Below are 13,239 nucleotides of genomic sequence, written 5' to 3'. Positions count from 1 at the left end.
TCTTACATCCAGAGTGTCACAACTCACAGCAGCCAGATTTTATCTCATAAACTAAAAAGGCCAGTGTCACTGTACTAAACAGGATGCTTGACCTCTTACACACTTCTACGACACCAAATGCAGTTCTGCTAAGCAGTGTGCATGTCTGTCATCCAGCTTTGTAAATGTGACTCTAAAGAAAAGGTCCAAAACAATAAACAGAAACTAAGCAATGCTGCTGGGTTTTTTACTATTTGGGGGGGGGGGCACCACCCAGCTCCCAAATAAATCACAAACAGAGACTTAGTCTTAATTATGAATGCCTGGCCTTAGCTTGGCTAGTTTTTAGCCAGCTTTCCTTAACTTATGCTGTCTACCTTTTGCCTCTGGGCTTTTCCTGTTCTCTTCCTCCTGTAAATCTTACTCTTACTCCGTGACTTACTGTGTAGCTGGGTGGTTGGGTAGATGGCCCCTGGCGTCCTCCTCCCTCTCTGGCTACTACTTCCACTCACTCCTCAATCTCTTCTCTTCCTCTCTTCCTTCTATTTATCCTCTCTCCTCCCAACCCCACTTACCTCTCTCTCCTGCCTTGCCATTGGCCATTCAGCTCTTTATTAGACCATCAGGTGTTTTAGACAAGCACAGTAACACAGCTTCACAGAATTAAACAAATAAAACATAAACAAAAATAACACACCTTAAAATAATATCCTACAACTAAGCAAAGTTTCATTTGCTTGTTTTTTTCTACCAAAACTTCCATTGAATATGAATAGCTACCAGTCCTTAGAAATACTAAAATCATTTTTACCAAAGCATTCCACCATCTTTTAGTTATCAATAAGGAATAATCAAATTTGTCTGACTTTTCCTCCTTTGGAGCCCCTTGGGTCCAAACTATCTCGAAAATTGCACTTGCCAACCGTTCACACATCACCGGCTGACATGGACAATGGAACGAGCATGTCTGACCCAAGGCAGCCACCTACCTAAGCCGTACAGAGCGAGTTTTGTGCCTCCTTTCTGTAGCAGAACTGGACTAATGTCAATCTTCTCCACAGACATGGACCGCCCAAAGTGATTCACAAACCCAGCACAGCTTAAAATATCCAGGGCGCAGAGGGCATCTGCCTGTTTGAAAGTTTCAAAGAGCATTGAGTGTGTCCACAGAAATGGATGGTCTGGGTGAGAATCATACCACCTATCTACGGTTTGAGCGAGCATCACACTCCCACATCAAAAGCACACTCTGCAGACCACAGGTTAAGTGTGTCTTGCTCACAAAACTTGGGATCAAAGTGTTTTCAGATTTGGGGTTTTCTTGACTTTAGAATGTGCAAATCTTACCAGATGAGAATCCCAAGGTGAAAACTCAAAACCTAAAATGATTTATAACCAAAAACTTAGGAGTCTTCACTTTGAGATTTTTTTTGTAGCACGTTTAGCTTATTAATTTTTGAACTAAGGACACTAAACCTGTAATTACAAAAACAGATTATGGCAGTGTCTTCTCAAAACAAAATCCCAAAGTTGAGCAGTTGCTACCTTCTTCCAACTACAGATTACCCACAGCAGCTGAAAGCATACAGCAGATGCAAAGCTAGTATCTGCTCACTGTCATGATACCTTGGCCATTAAATACAAAGTAAGCTATGAAATAAGTGCCTTGGAGCACGAAGTAGGCCTTTTATACAATGGATTGTTGGGGTTTTCTTGGGGTGGGGGGCACAAAGCATATGTAACCACAGATTAAACTAATGACTTAGAGTGACGGAGAAGACACGAAGCTACTTTGTATTAGGACTGCCAGTCTTCCATATCAAACGGAATAAAATAATTAAATCTAGATTTAAAATCCTAAAGAAAAGATCATTTTTTATGGTGGGAATCCAGGAGCTCAAGTATGCTGAGAGCTCTGGGTAGGCAGTCACTCCTACTGCCAGCGACTCACTGCTGGCAGACTCCAGAGGAGCCAAAGCAAGGCCCCAGCAGGTCCTGCATCAGGGGCTGTAATTCCAGCTACTACAGGCTGAGGCACGATCACAAGCTCAACGACAGCCTGGGCAACTTAATGAGATCTTGTCTCAAAATAAAGAGTAAAAAGAGGGCTGAGGATGGTAGAGTTGTCGCCTGGCATGCATCAGGCCCTGGTTTCCACCCTTAGTATTGCAAGGAGAAAATAGCGTGGCTCTCTCATACAATTCTTACTCCATATTAAAAAACAAACAAACCGACAAAGAAATATAAAAACATCATTAATGATAATAAATTAATTTGACTTCATGGCTCAATTTGACTGCAAATTATTAGAAAAAAAGGGGGGGATGCTTTGTACTAATTCAATGTCATTCTTAAGATTCCAACGGAATTTGTAATTACCCCTGTGGGATCATCATGGTTGCCATGGATACTAAACACTGGAATGGAAATGTTGAGATTGCCATCCTGATAGTTCACCCATGGAAACCTTAAAAGAAAACAAAGAAGGAGAGTTTCTGTGAGGGATAAAGGCAGTTTCCCCAAAACTTACCTTCCAAGCAGTAATGCACTAGGCAACTACAAACCCTTACCTGCAGACAATCCCCGCTCAGTGCTGGAAATAAACAGTTAAATTATAAAGTATATGAATGTCTAAGAATAGACAGCTGGTAACTGGGAAGTTAAAAGGCTTCTCCTTATAGCTCGGAGGAGGGGAGAAACAATCTGTGCTCACACAGTGGTGCTGCTGCTGGCCTTCTGGAATCCAAACCACCAAGATTCGTAGCCTCTCACCAGCTCCACTGCCTCCCCATCTGCAATGCAGTCCCTGCCCGTCCCTTCTCCCAGCCATCAGGCTCCTCTTCTGACAGTAGGGTGAGCAATTCTATTCTATCTTTCGAAAATTTTACCTATATAGGTATAAAAAAGTACACTTTTCCTTCTTACATATGTTAGCACAATATGGCTTTCTGTCCCTGCTTAACCTACTTTGAACTCTTTCCTCAGAGATCCTGGATACAAAGAGCTCCCCTCAGCTTTCTGCCAGCTGCATGTACGCACGTGTAAGGCTTACTGTATAGAGTGTAAGCAGGTCCCCACCATCTAGACTCTTTCTGGTCTTGTTTTCCAACCTCAGAGATCATTCCTCCCAACCTCAGCAGCATGGTTATTATCAACCCTTTCAATCTACAACAGAGGTTCTGAACTCTGCCACAAGCTCTAATTAGCTAAGGATCTTTTAAGAAATACCATTGCCCATGCCATACTCCAAGAGACTCCCCAGTTGGCATGGAGACTGGACATGAGCACTGAGAACTGTCTGCCTATACCAGTGTCCATGAGCAAACACTTAGGTCAACTCATCTGCTGCCTTACAAATGCGACAGCTCCTCTTGACAGACATTAGTGCTACTCCATTTCTGTGTACGACGCACACTCTTTGCTTACGTTTTAGAAACTAATGGACTTCTTAATCAACAGAAAGAAATATTCACTGGAAATTCAGCCTTAATTTGTGCTGAGCTACAAGTACTCTTCCTTAGTGAACTATGACTTTTAAGTTTGCTCTGGGATTCTTTTAGCATAAATATATTTATTTTTAAGAAGACAAACGTAGCAATCTCTTTTTTTTCTAGCTCCTGGGTTTTGTACATGACCTTTCAAATAAATTCAAACCACAAATAGTTTGTATTATGAAAGAGTGGGTAGCTGATTAGTTAACAGGCCTCTAAGATTTAACATCTTTGTAGGAGTCACTCCCTACAGCAAGGAAAGAGATGCTTTACAAGTCCTCTACCTACAGACTTTCTTTAAAACTTAATAATTTCTTGTACAACTTGCACTGAATAATAGGTATTTCCCCCAAGGTGTGAGTTAGCACCTCCATCAAAGACTAACTGCCTGTGACATGAGGCTCTTTCTGGAGTTCCTAGTCTCTCCCATCTCGCTGCCAGTTCATGAATCACATTTTTAATCACTTATAATCTAATCATGCTACTTGATCTTTCCTTATTTCAGAATCTCCCTTCTGTGTTCGTCCATTTTTCCCATATGACATGAAGAAACAAGAATGGGGAATTAACCAAAATGCAATGGAAAGAGATGAAGTGAAATTAAGTGTTCCCATCAAAAAAGAGTAAAAGATATAAGCATTCAGGAAAAACAATGGCACACTATTGTTTGAAAAAGTAACAGATAAGAATTTCCTGAAATTAAGACAGGTCTGGGAGCACACACTTTGAATCCCAGAACCTGGGAGACAGAGGAAGTCAGATCTCTGTGAGTTCAAATCCAGCCTGGTTTACATAGTGAGATCCAGGCCAGCCAAAGTACATAGTGAGACCCTGTTCCTCCCACTCCCCACCCCCCACCGTCCCAAAAAAAGGAATCAATTTCCTGAAATTGCAAAAAAAGAATTTTTTTTTATTTATTTATTATGTATACAGAAGAGGGTGCTAGATCTCATTACAGATGATTGTGAGCCACCATGTGGGTGCTGGGAATTGAACTCAGGACCTCTGGAAGAACAGTCAATACTCTTAACCTCTGAGCCATCTCTCCAGCCCGCAAAAAAAGAATTCTTAAGTTAAAATGCAGGAGGAAGGGCTGAGGAACACAGCTCCATAGTAAACTGAGCCTCGCATGTGAGGTCTTGAATCAACCTTCAGCACTATTATATGAGCAAATGAAAAGTGAAGTGTATGATAAAGCCCAAGCAGATCAATAGAAGCCAACCCACAGCTAAAGGCTGAAGATGATTAAGAATGCCTCAGTCACCCGAATGCTCTCTTCAGGTCAAAGAATATTCTAAACAGTTTTCTCGCTATCTCAATCTCCATAACTTATGTACCTGGCACAGCATGTAAGTGAATGACTTCGTCATGTGACCATTAAATGACAGAGTCAGGGTCTAAACTGACACCACCCAGAATCCACGCTCTTTTGGGAGTTGGGTAGATAGGCCAGATAGTCCTTGAAGTTGATGCATGCTTACACTGGCTAGGATGCACAATCCTCCTGCCTCTGCCTCCAAAATAATGAGATTACAGGCATGCATAACCACATCCAGGGAATCCATATTCGTAACCACCATGCTTCACTATCTTTCCAGCAATTAAACTGACAACAGATTCAACACCAATTTAAAAAACCAAACTAAGAGCTCATCACTCACATATGCCTAAAGAAAACAACTTCACAGAGAAGGTAGGCATGCACAGTAGTGCACACCTGTGATCACAGCCAGCAGGGACACTGAGGCAGGAAGATGGTGAGTTTGAGGCCAATAGGGATATGCAGAAAGATGCTAGGGAAAATAAGGAGGCTAAGGAAGGAGCTCAGTGACGGAGGTAGTTGAACACATATTCTCCCTCCAGAGGAGGACTTTAATCCTCTTCCACTGAGTGTGGCCTGGACTTAGGGACTCACTTCTAACCAAGAGCAATGGAAAGAAAAATGGCTTTGCACTGGGGAAACCTGAAGACCTTGGCCTCATGATCAAGGTCAATGACACCAGTGACATCAAGCAGAGGTCACGAACATCCATCCTAACACAAGGCTATCAGAAGAGCCCTTCACTTCAGTGATACTCTTCCCTCCAAGCCCACAATCCCTGTCTAGAAGAAATAAGAGAAAAAAGCAAATGAGAGGTAGTCTACAAACACTAACCAGTCAGTACCAGGGTCATCAAAGACAAACTTTGTCTGAAACTTTGATGAAAGAAAGAGAACCCGACACCATGAATAACTAAAAACACATTTCACTAAAATATCCATGGTGTCCTCATAATACTGAAAAGGTAAACAATGGCTTGGGATGGAGATAGAGCTCAGTGGTAGAGTATTTGCTTAATATACACAAGGCCCTGGGTTCCATCCCAACATAGCAGGTTGGAAAAAAGAAACCTTTACTATGTAAGGATTTATTAATCTTTATTAATCTCTAGATTAATATAAGGTCTACATCCAAACTATATCTGGCAGTAGCAACAACAAACTATAAACACATCCAAAAGAAAATGACTGTGAAAAGCTTAAGCCCTTTACTAAGCCTAAAAATGCTCAGTAGCTAGCATACATAAGAAACTTGCACATCATTTCTTCCAGAAACTGCCTCATCTATAGCAAGTTTTAGGAAGTGAAGGGGGAAGGAGTAAGAACATTTAAAAGGAAAGGGACTATGGGAACCTAAGCATGATTTCAAAGGATTCTGAAGTCTGAAGCCAACATTAGCTATTGGCTGGCAGAACTAAAGCTTAGGGCCCTTTTCACTTTATAGAAATAGACTTCAGCAGTTCTAGAAGAAGAAGGAGGAGGAGGAGGAGGCACAAATCATGTCAAAAGATAAAAAATACCACTGGGCAGTGGTGGCGCATGCCTTTGATCCCAGCACTTAAGAGGCAGAGGCAGGCAGATCTCTATGAGTTCAAGGACATCCTGGTCTACATAGAGAGTTCCAGAACATCCAGGGATACACAGAGAAACCTTGTCTAGAAAAAAGAGAAGAGAGAGAGAGAGAAAGAAAGAAAGAAAAGGAAAAATTTAAAAATACCAAGTTTTAAAATAGAAAAAACAAAACAAAACAAACAAAACCCAGAAGATACCAAAGATGATGAAAAAAATCTAAAAATAAACTTCGGCCCAACAGTAGTTGAAAAATACAAATTAATGAAATGATATACAGAAAATTCAAAGAACTGTATTTACTCTGGGAACTGCCTAGAATGGAGGCAACAGAGATAGTAGGTAATGCGTTGGGCGCATCACCATGACACAATCTAGAATCACCTGGGAAGAGTCTCAGCAAAGGGTGGTCTACTGGCTTGTGAACATGTCTGTGGGAAATGTTTGTTTACAGTAACTGATAAGGGAAGCCGCAGCCCACTGTGAGCAGCACCATTCCCTAAGTTTAATCCTGGACTGTATGAGACTAGAGAAAGCTAGCTGAGCAGTAAGCACACATGTATTCATTCTCTCTCTGCTCTTGACTGTGGATGCAAAAAGCTACTTGAAGTTCCTACCTTGGCTTTCCCAAAATGATGGACAGTAACCTGGAATTGTAAGACAAATAAACCCTTTTCTCTTAAAGTTGCTTTGTCAGTATTTTGTCACATAAATAAGAAACAAAACACAGACATGTATACTATACAGAAATCATACCCAAGAAAACCTTCCCTCAAATGTAAGTGTACTTACCTACTAAAACCAAAGTTGACTGACTGATCACTGATGATCTCAAACTGTACAGGGCGATCACCCATACAGTACTTCCTAAGCAACTCCAAGCAGCTGTGCAGGGTTTTCCTCGAGGGCTTGTTTTCATGGAAAAGATCACCACCTAACAAAATAAAATCCACCTAATCAACAGAAAACAGTGTTAAAACTGGTAAGTTTAAGGTAAAAATTGTTTAAAGTACAGAAGAGATAGATTTCACAGCCTGATGTGATCACTTAAGGCTTCTACTTTAAGAAACCAGTCTTAGCAACATAGTGACATGAGATTACTGGTTCCATTTTAAAATGCCACAGATGACATACACAGTAGGCCCTAGGTTCAATCATAGCACAAAAGAATGGAGCTAGACAGAAAGGAACAAAGATTGCTAGTTTTTAATTATTCAGAAGACAAGGAAACAGATCGCTATGGCTGCACTAGTCAAAGGAACTTTAGTATATCAGCTTCGGGGTCAATGAGACTCCCAAAACATAGGGTGGAAAGAAACTGAGGAACACATCCAACATCAACCACTGGCCTCTACATGCACACATGAACACATGTACTCATATACCAAGATGCAATGCACTCTGAAGCACACAAACACACACACACACACACACACACACACACACACACACACACACACACACAGCTTTAAAATATCAAGGAATGCCAGGCAGTGGTGTCGTATGCCTTTAATACCAGCACTCGGGAGGCAGAGGCAGGCAGATCTCTAAGTTCAAGGCCAGTCTGGTCTGTATAAAGAATTCTATGACATCCAGAGCTACATAAAGAAACCCTGTCTTGAGGGTACGGGGGATCAAGGAACAAAGGAATAAAATGAGAATAGCTGGATGACAAGGGTCCATATAAAGAGAACTTAAATGTCAAGAATTTAGATTTCAAAAATAAATAGTAAATACAGTAAAAGAAAAAATCCTGAAAGACAAATATGCATTTGGAAGATCCAGCATGAGAGAGTGTGGAGAGAAGCGAATCAGGCAACGGGGTAGAAATGAACAAAGCAGAAACAGCCAGGCTCAGGGGAGAGGTGTTTTCAGAGCCAGTTACCAAAGAGCATGCTCAGGGTTCTGTGGAAAGGAACAGGCCTCCTCAAGTTTCTCTGCCCTAAAGGAAAGGCCCCAGCTTAATATAACATAAAAACAGCATATTCAGCCAATTTCTAAGGGTTCTACAGCTTCCTATATCCTCTCAAGGTGCAAGTTATGGAGTTCGAATCCACTGGGAAAGACCAAAGACTTAATCTACACTTAGATTAAAACTAAATGAACTTCTCACTGCTAGCAGGACAACAGCCTTAGAACCAAATCAAGAGCATGTCACACCATAAAGGGCCAGAGGAAGGGTATTTAAAGGTGGGCATCACAATCATTTCGCTTCAATGGAATCCAAAGCTGCCTGGGAAAACTGCTTTACCCCCTTCACTGTCTTTCACTCCCGTTACACAGGATAGAGGACACTGCTTTGTGCCCTTCCCCACAATGATAAGCCGTTTACAAAAGCCAGAGCAAGCACCTAATTATCTCCTAGCAGGCACACACAGCATTCCTTCATTCTTATCCCACAACTGTCATATCATTTTAGGGAGGATCCTAGGAGCCCCTGGGAATTTTAGGGCAAAGACCAACAGCTACTAAGGGGTGACTGGTACAGAGTTAAATTTCTTAGGCATCACACAAGAACACATTACTAAGCAACAGACTTTACTGTCATAGAATTTCTCCCATAGGGGAACAAAATAAGTGATATGTAAACAATAAAGTAATTTCATGAGGCCATAAAAAAAAGACAGCATAATGCCACAGAGCACTTGGAGGTATGAAAGAAAATCTCTTCAAAAAGGTAAAATATGGTTGCACATGGTGACAAGTGCCTATAACCCAGCATTTAGGAGGTGGAGGACCAGAATTTCAAGGTTGCAGCCAGCTACAGTATGAGTTCAAAGGCAACATGGACCATGAGACTACCTCAATAAATCCCCATCCCACACACCCCCAAAAGTAAAATGTGAAGTGAGATGTCAACCCTGCCCAAAGCCAGGTGGTAAATCAGAAAAGTTGACTTATAAGGTCATAGAGAAGAACCCACTGGTGTGGACCAGGCAGAGCAACCAGAAACCTGAGCCCTGAGAGGACCAAGGTCAAGTTATAAGGATCCAGACTCCTAGCAGGAACCAGGTAGCATACAATATAAGAATCCAGAGCCCTGGCAGGACCAAGGTCAAGGCATAGACTTGTATTTGAGTCTGAATCTAGATTCAAATGAAGGCTTCTGAGAAGGTTTTGAGCACAGTGACAGGGTCTGACTGAGGATGACATTTGCTTTGGCTATGATGCTGAATACACTCAGGAGGCAAGTGTGAAGCAGAAAGACCAACTGGAGTGACTGGAAGCTATGCTGGTATTGTTATGGGCTGGACAGGACAGTGAGGAGGGCTGTAGAACTAACTGCAGGGACACCAGAGGTCTCACACATAAGCTGAAGGGAACTGCTGGGGAGGCAGGGCACCGGTATGTTTATTCTCCTGCTCCCTCCTGGGCTCTGTGGACAGGCATCGGCCTGTTGGGACGCCCCACACGGCAATCTCCAACTCCATCCTGGCGTCACGTCAGAGTTCCACACCTTCCCACACGACAGATTCTCCTTCAGTTAGGTGGTTTTTAGCAATGCCACCATCATCTGCCCAGGTTCAACAGACTTGACTCATTTTCAAATCCTGAGAGTGAATGTATGTACACCTTCTCTTTGTAATTTCTCTCATATTTACTTTCTCTTTTCTACCCCAATACCACCAGTTCTGGGGTTTTTTTGTTTGTTTGTTTGTTTGGACCAAGCTCTGACCTTCATTATTTAAAAAAGCTGCATATTTATTTTACTTTCTGACTCTGTGCTTGTGCCTTCAACAGTTTTCTGCTCCTCAATAAGGAAGCCCACTTGATCCTGTCACAGACACACTTGGCACACATGGACCCACTGTAGGCCCTGCGGACATGCGTCATCTTAGACAACCTCATAAGGACTTTCGGTCTCACAGCACGAACCCCTCGAAGCCTGCCTGGACACACACCGCATGCGGATTTAGGTGCTTTCCAACCTTCTTGGTATAAAGGTAAACAATCCTCTTGCCAGGGGTCTGAGACAGCCTAGTTTTGTTAGAGGCTGTGTTGTAGGAAAGCCTACGGTGAATACCATCAGTTTTTAAAAGCATTAAAATGCTCTCCAATATCTGCTGCAACACCAGGCCACCAGAAGACATTCTACTGCACAGGGCACAAACTGAGTCTAACATTTGCAGCTCTCCTCATTAATACAGTTCAAATACTCTCAGTTCCAGTCTTTCAGCATTTTTTTTTAAATACAGGGTCTCAATCATATAGTTTAAGCTGGCCTCAAAGTCACTTCCTGTCTCCACCCCCTCATGGTGGGATTAAGGTATGCCACAACACTCAAGTTTTATGTAGTGCTGGGGATCAAACCCAGGGTCTTGTGCATGGCACATAAGTACTCTACCAACTGAGCTACATTCTCAGGCCCACAGGCAAGCCATGGCCTAACATACTCCATGTTGTCTTACACCTATGCCTTCATTTCTGCTTCACACTGAACGTCCACTCTGTGTCACCCAGCATTAAAGACTGCAATTCCTTCAACACATGTTAAATGTCACCTCCTCAATTAAGCTCATGTGACTAGTCTCATCTAAACACCAATCTCCTCTACCTCTGAAGTCCCAGGAAATGGTGCTTCAGATGGCCTTTCCACAAATAACCCTGTGCTTGAATGTTTGGGATTTTTTTGTCTCACATTCCAGTTGGCTATCTATTCTTTGAAAACTAACAGCCACCTTTTTATTTCAGATAGAAATCGCAACAGGTTAGTGTATCATTAAAGACCTTATGTTTCTAAATTTGAAGGCTATTTGTCAAGGCAGTTTCTGCTCCAATTATGAACACAAAGTACTCAAAATTTTAACTGGGCTTTTAGTACATTGATATTTAGCCAGGAAATGTGACTGCCTGAGATTATACAATTAACTCTAACTTAATGGTAAAGAGCCTGTTAGCCAAGGAAGTACAGTAGAGTACACACAAATGTAACCCCAGCTCACTTCATTTTCCAGGGCAAGTCTTAAAATTTCATCAAGTGTCACAAATGTATCATTTCCTCTAACTGCATCTTTCTCCATAAATCCAAGATGAATATCAGTAGCAACCAGGATTTTAAATGTGTCTTCATCATCACTGTATAAAAAAACAAAATTCAATGCAATTCATTAAAAGGATATTCAAGCAAATGGAGACCTAAACATAAAATAAATAATAGCAATTGTAAAGCAAAATCATTTTTCTAGCCTCAGACTTGGCATGAAAATTTGCAGTACTCAACAGATCTTTAACATCACAGTTTTCCATTCGGAATTCAATACAGAGCAGATATGAATGACATTTCTAAGTGTTCCCTGTCTGCTCTGAAAACTCATAGCCTTGTTATAACCAGTTTTATACACCCTCAGCTCTGTTCCCTACTTTACTACACAAAAACCCAAAGGCTTTGCTCCCTCATTATCTGACTTACACTTTTCTGGGAAAGTCATTTAAAAGTCTTCCTCTCAGTTTAAGAGTAGATTTTATACTAAAATACTAGTTGCTTACATCCCAAACCCAGAAAACATCTGCCTGACTCTGCTCTCTACACAGTTTTTCAATAATTTCACCAAGTAACAAAATAGAGTTGTTTAAATCCAAACACAGTTTGATAAAGGTATTTTCATGTGAACCAGTAGCTTAACTGTTACTACTCTCTCTTAACCGTTACATCACTCACTAAACCTAGGGTTAAGTTTAATTTTTTAAGATACTTTCATATCTAAGATCTCATCTCAGTCCCCACAAGGAAAGAGGCAGGCATGGTCACTATCTCTGAAGAAGAAAAAGGCCAGACACGGAGATAACTCATTAACCACACAACTAGTAGCAGAAACAAGACTAAAGGGAATTAAAATGTAGGCTATCTCCACTGAGTTATCAAGCATTCAAAATACAACTCCACGACTCAGAAGCGTCAACAGTTGTGTGCCTGAGTCCTGGCTGTTCCACAAACTTCTCAGCTCACACTGCTACACTCTTCCTGAGTATGTGCATTTTCACATAAATTCTCTCAATTATTATAGTTATACAAATGAAAAACAAAACAAGGCAAGCCCTGAGAATTGCTGACTTCCTAACAACACACAGCCAGTTTTGACCAAGAACTTGAAACCAGAGGGGAAGATCCCATCCATGTGCAAGCTCCTCCCCCGAAACTTAACTTCTATAGTCCTTTGATCTATTTCCATTTCATTCAAATTAATTCCAACTTACTCAGTACTACAGCAACTTACTCTAAAAGACTATTTATAGACTCAGCAATTTAAACAAAGCATAAGAGCATGAGTTTTCCTGCACGGCCATGTAATAAACTACTGCAACACACTCCTCTAACAGCTCCATATTATCTTTTTGATAATAAGCACACAATATGCTCTTTTAAGCAAGCCAGGCATGTTTTTGGTGATACTCTGTTCATTATTAAGTTCTGTGCTGTTTTTGTTAAAGTGCCAAGTTTTCTCTTAAGGTCATCACAGTTAATATGTCAGGCTTACAGTGGATCTGTGGGACTCATTTTTATGGTAGAGCTCCTCTGAGGCCAGGTTCCTCTCCAAGTCCCCTGGGGTCCTGTGTTCAGGTATGTCAGAAAAGCCACCCGATTCCAAATTCTAAAAATAAATATTAAAATACACATTTTATAAAGGTTGCATGTATTTCACTAACGTGAGTTCAGCTGCGGGGTAAACCTCTTAAATAAGCACTGGCAATTTTGAGAAAGACTAGTTTTCATCTTCAACGCTTACTATAATTGTTTCATAACCTAAGACTAAGAGAAAGTCATTATCATGACTACTTCTCTCCTGTTTTCCTCATGAGATTGATGTGTAGTAAATCCCTGGACAGAGAGGTTCAAACGTCACTTTACGTGCATAAATTTAAGCTGCAATTACACGGGGCT

At 41.3% G+C, this 13,239-nt stretch overlaps 1 protein-coding gene and 1 pseudogene across 5 annotated transcripts in view; both read right to left on the bottom strand.

The window, feature by feature from the left end:
* Mre11 (MRE11 double strand break repair nuclease) overlaps positions 1 to 13,239 on the bottom strand; it is a 51,481-nt gene that overhangs the window by 37,746 nt on the left and 496 nt on the right. For 3 of the 5 annotated variants that reach the window (XM_006990522.4, XM_006990521.4, XM_016008850.3), the window contains exons 2-6: positions 12,836 to 12,949; positions 11,303 to 11,435; positions 7,152 to 7,312; positions 2,359 to 2,446; positions 969 to 1,110 (exon numbers count right to left, since the gene is read on the bottom strand). In XM_006990522.4, coding sequence (XP_006990584.1) covers positions 969 to 1,110; positions 2,359 to 2,446; positions 7,152 to 7,312; positions 11,303 to 11,435; positions 12,836 to 12,855 — 544 coding nt within the window. In that variant the 5' untranslated portion in view covers positions 12,856 to 12,949. The remainder of the gene's footprint in view (positions 1 to 968; positions 1,111 to 2,358; positions 2,447 to 7,151; positions 7,313 to 11,302; positions 11,436 to 12,835; positions 12,950 to 13,239) is intronic. The other 2 variants (XM_076575681.1, XM_016008851.3) reach the window with 1 other exon arrangement.
* Positions 9,923 to 10,606, bottom strand: LOC121830740 (large ribosomal subunit protein eL34 pseudogene; annotated as a pseudogene).

This window comes from Peromyscus maniculatus, chromosome 7, assembly GCF_049852395.1.
Source record: "Peromyscus maniculatus bairdii isolate BWxNUB_F1_BW_parent chromosome 7, HU_Pman_BW_mat_3.1, whole genome shotgun sequence".
NCBI classification, from domain to species: domain Eukaryota; kingdom Metazoa; phylum Chordata; class Mammalia; order Rodentia; family Cricetidae; genus Peromyscus; species Peromyscus maniculatus.
This window is presented reverse-complemented; position numbering and strand designations above follow the sequence as displayed.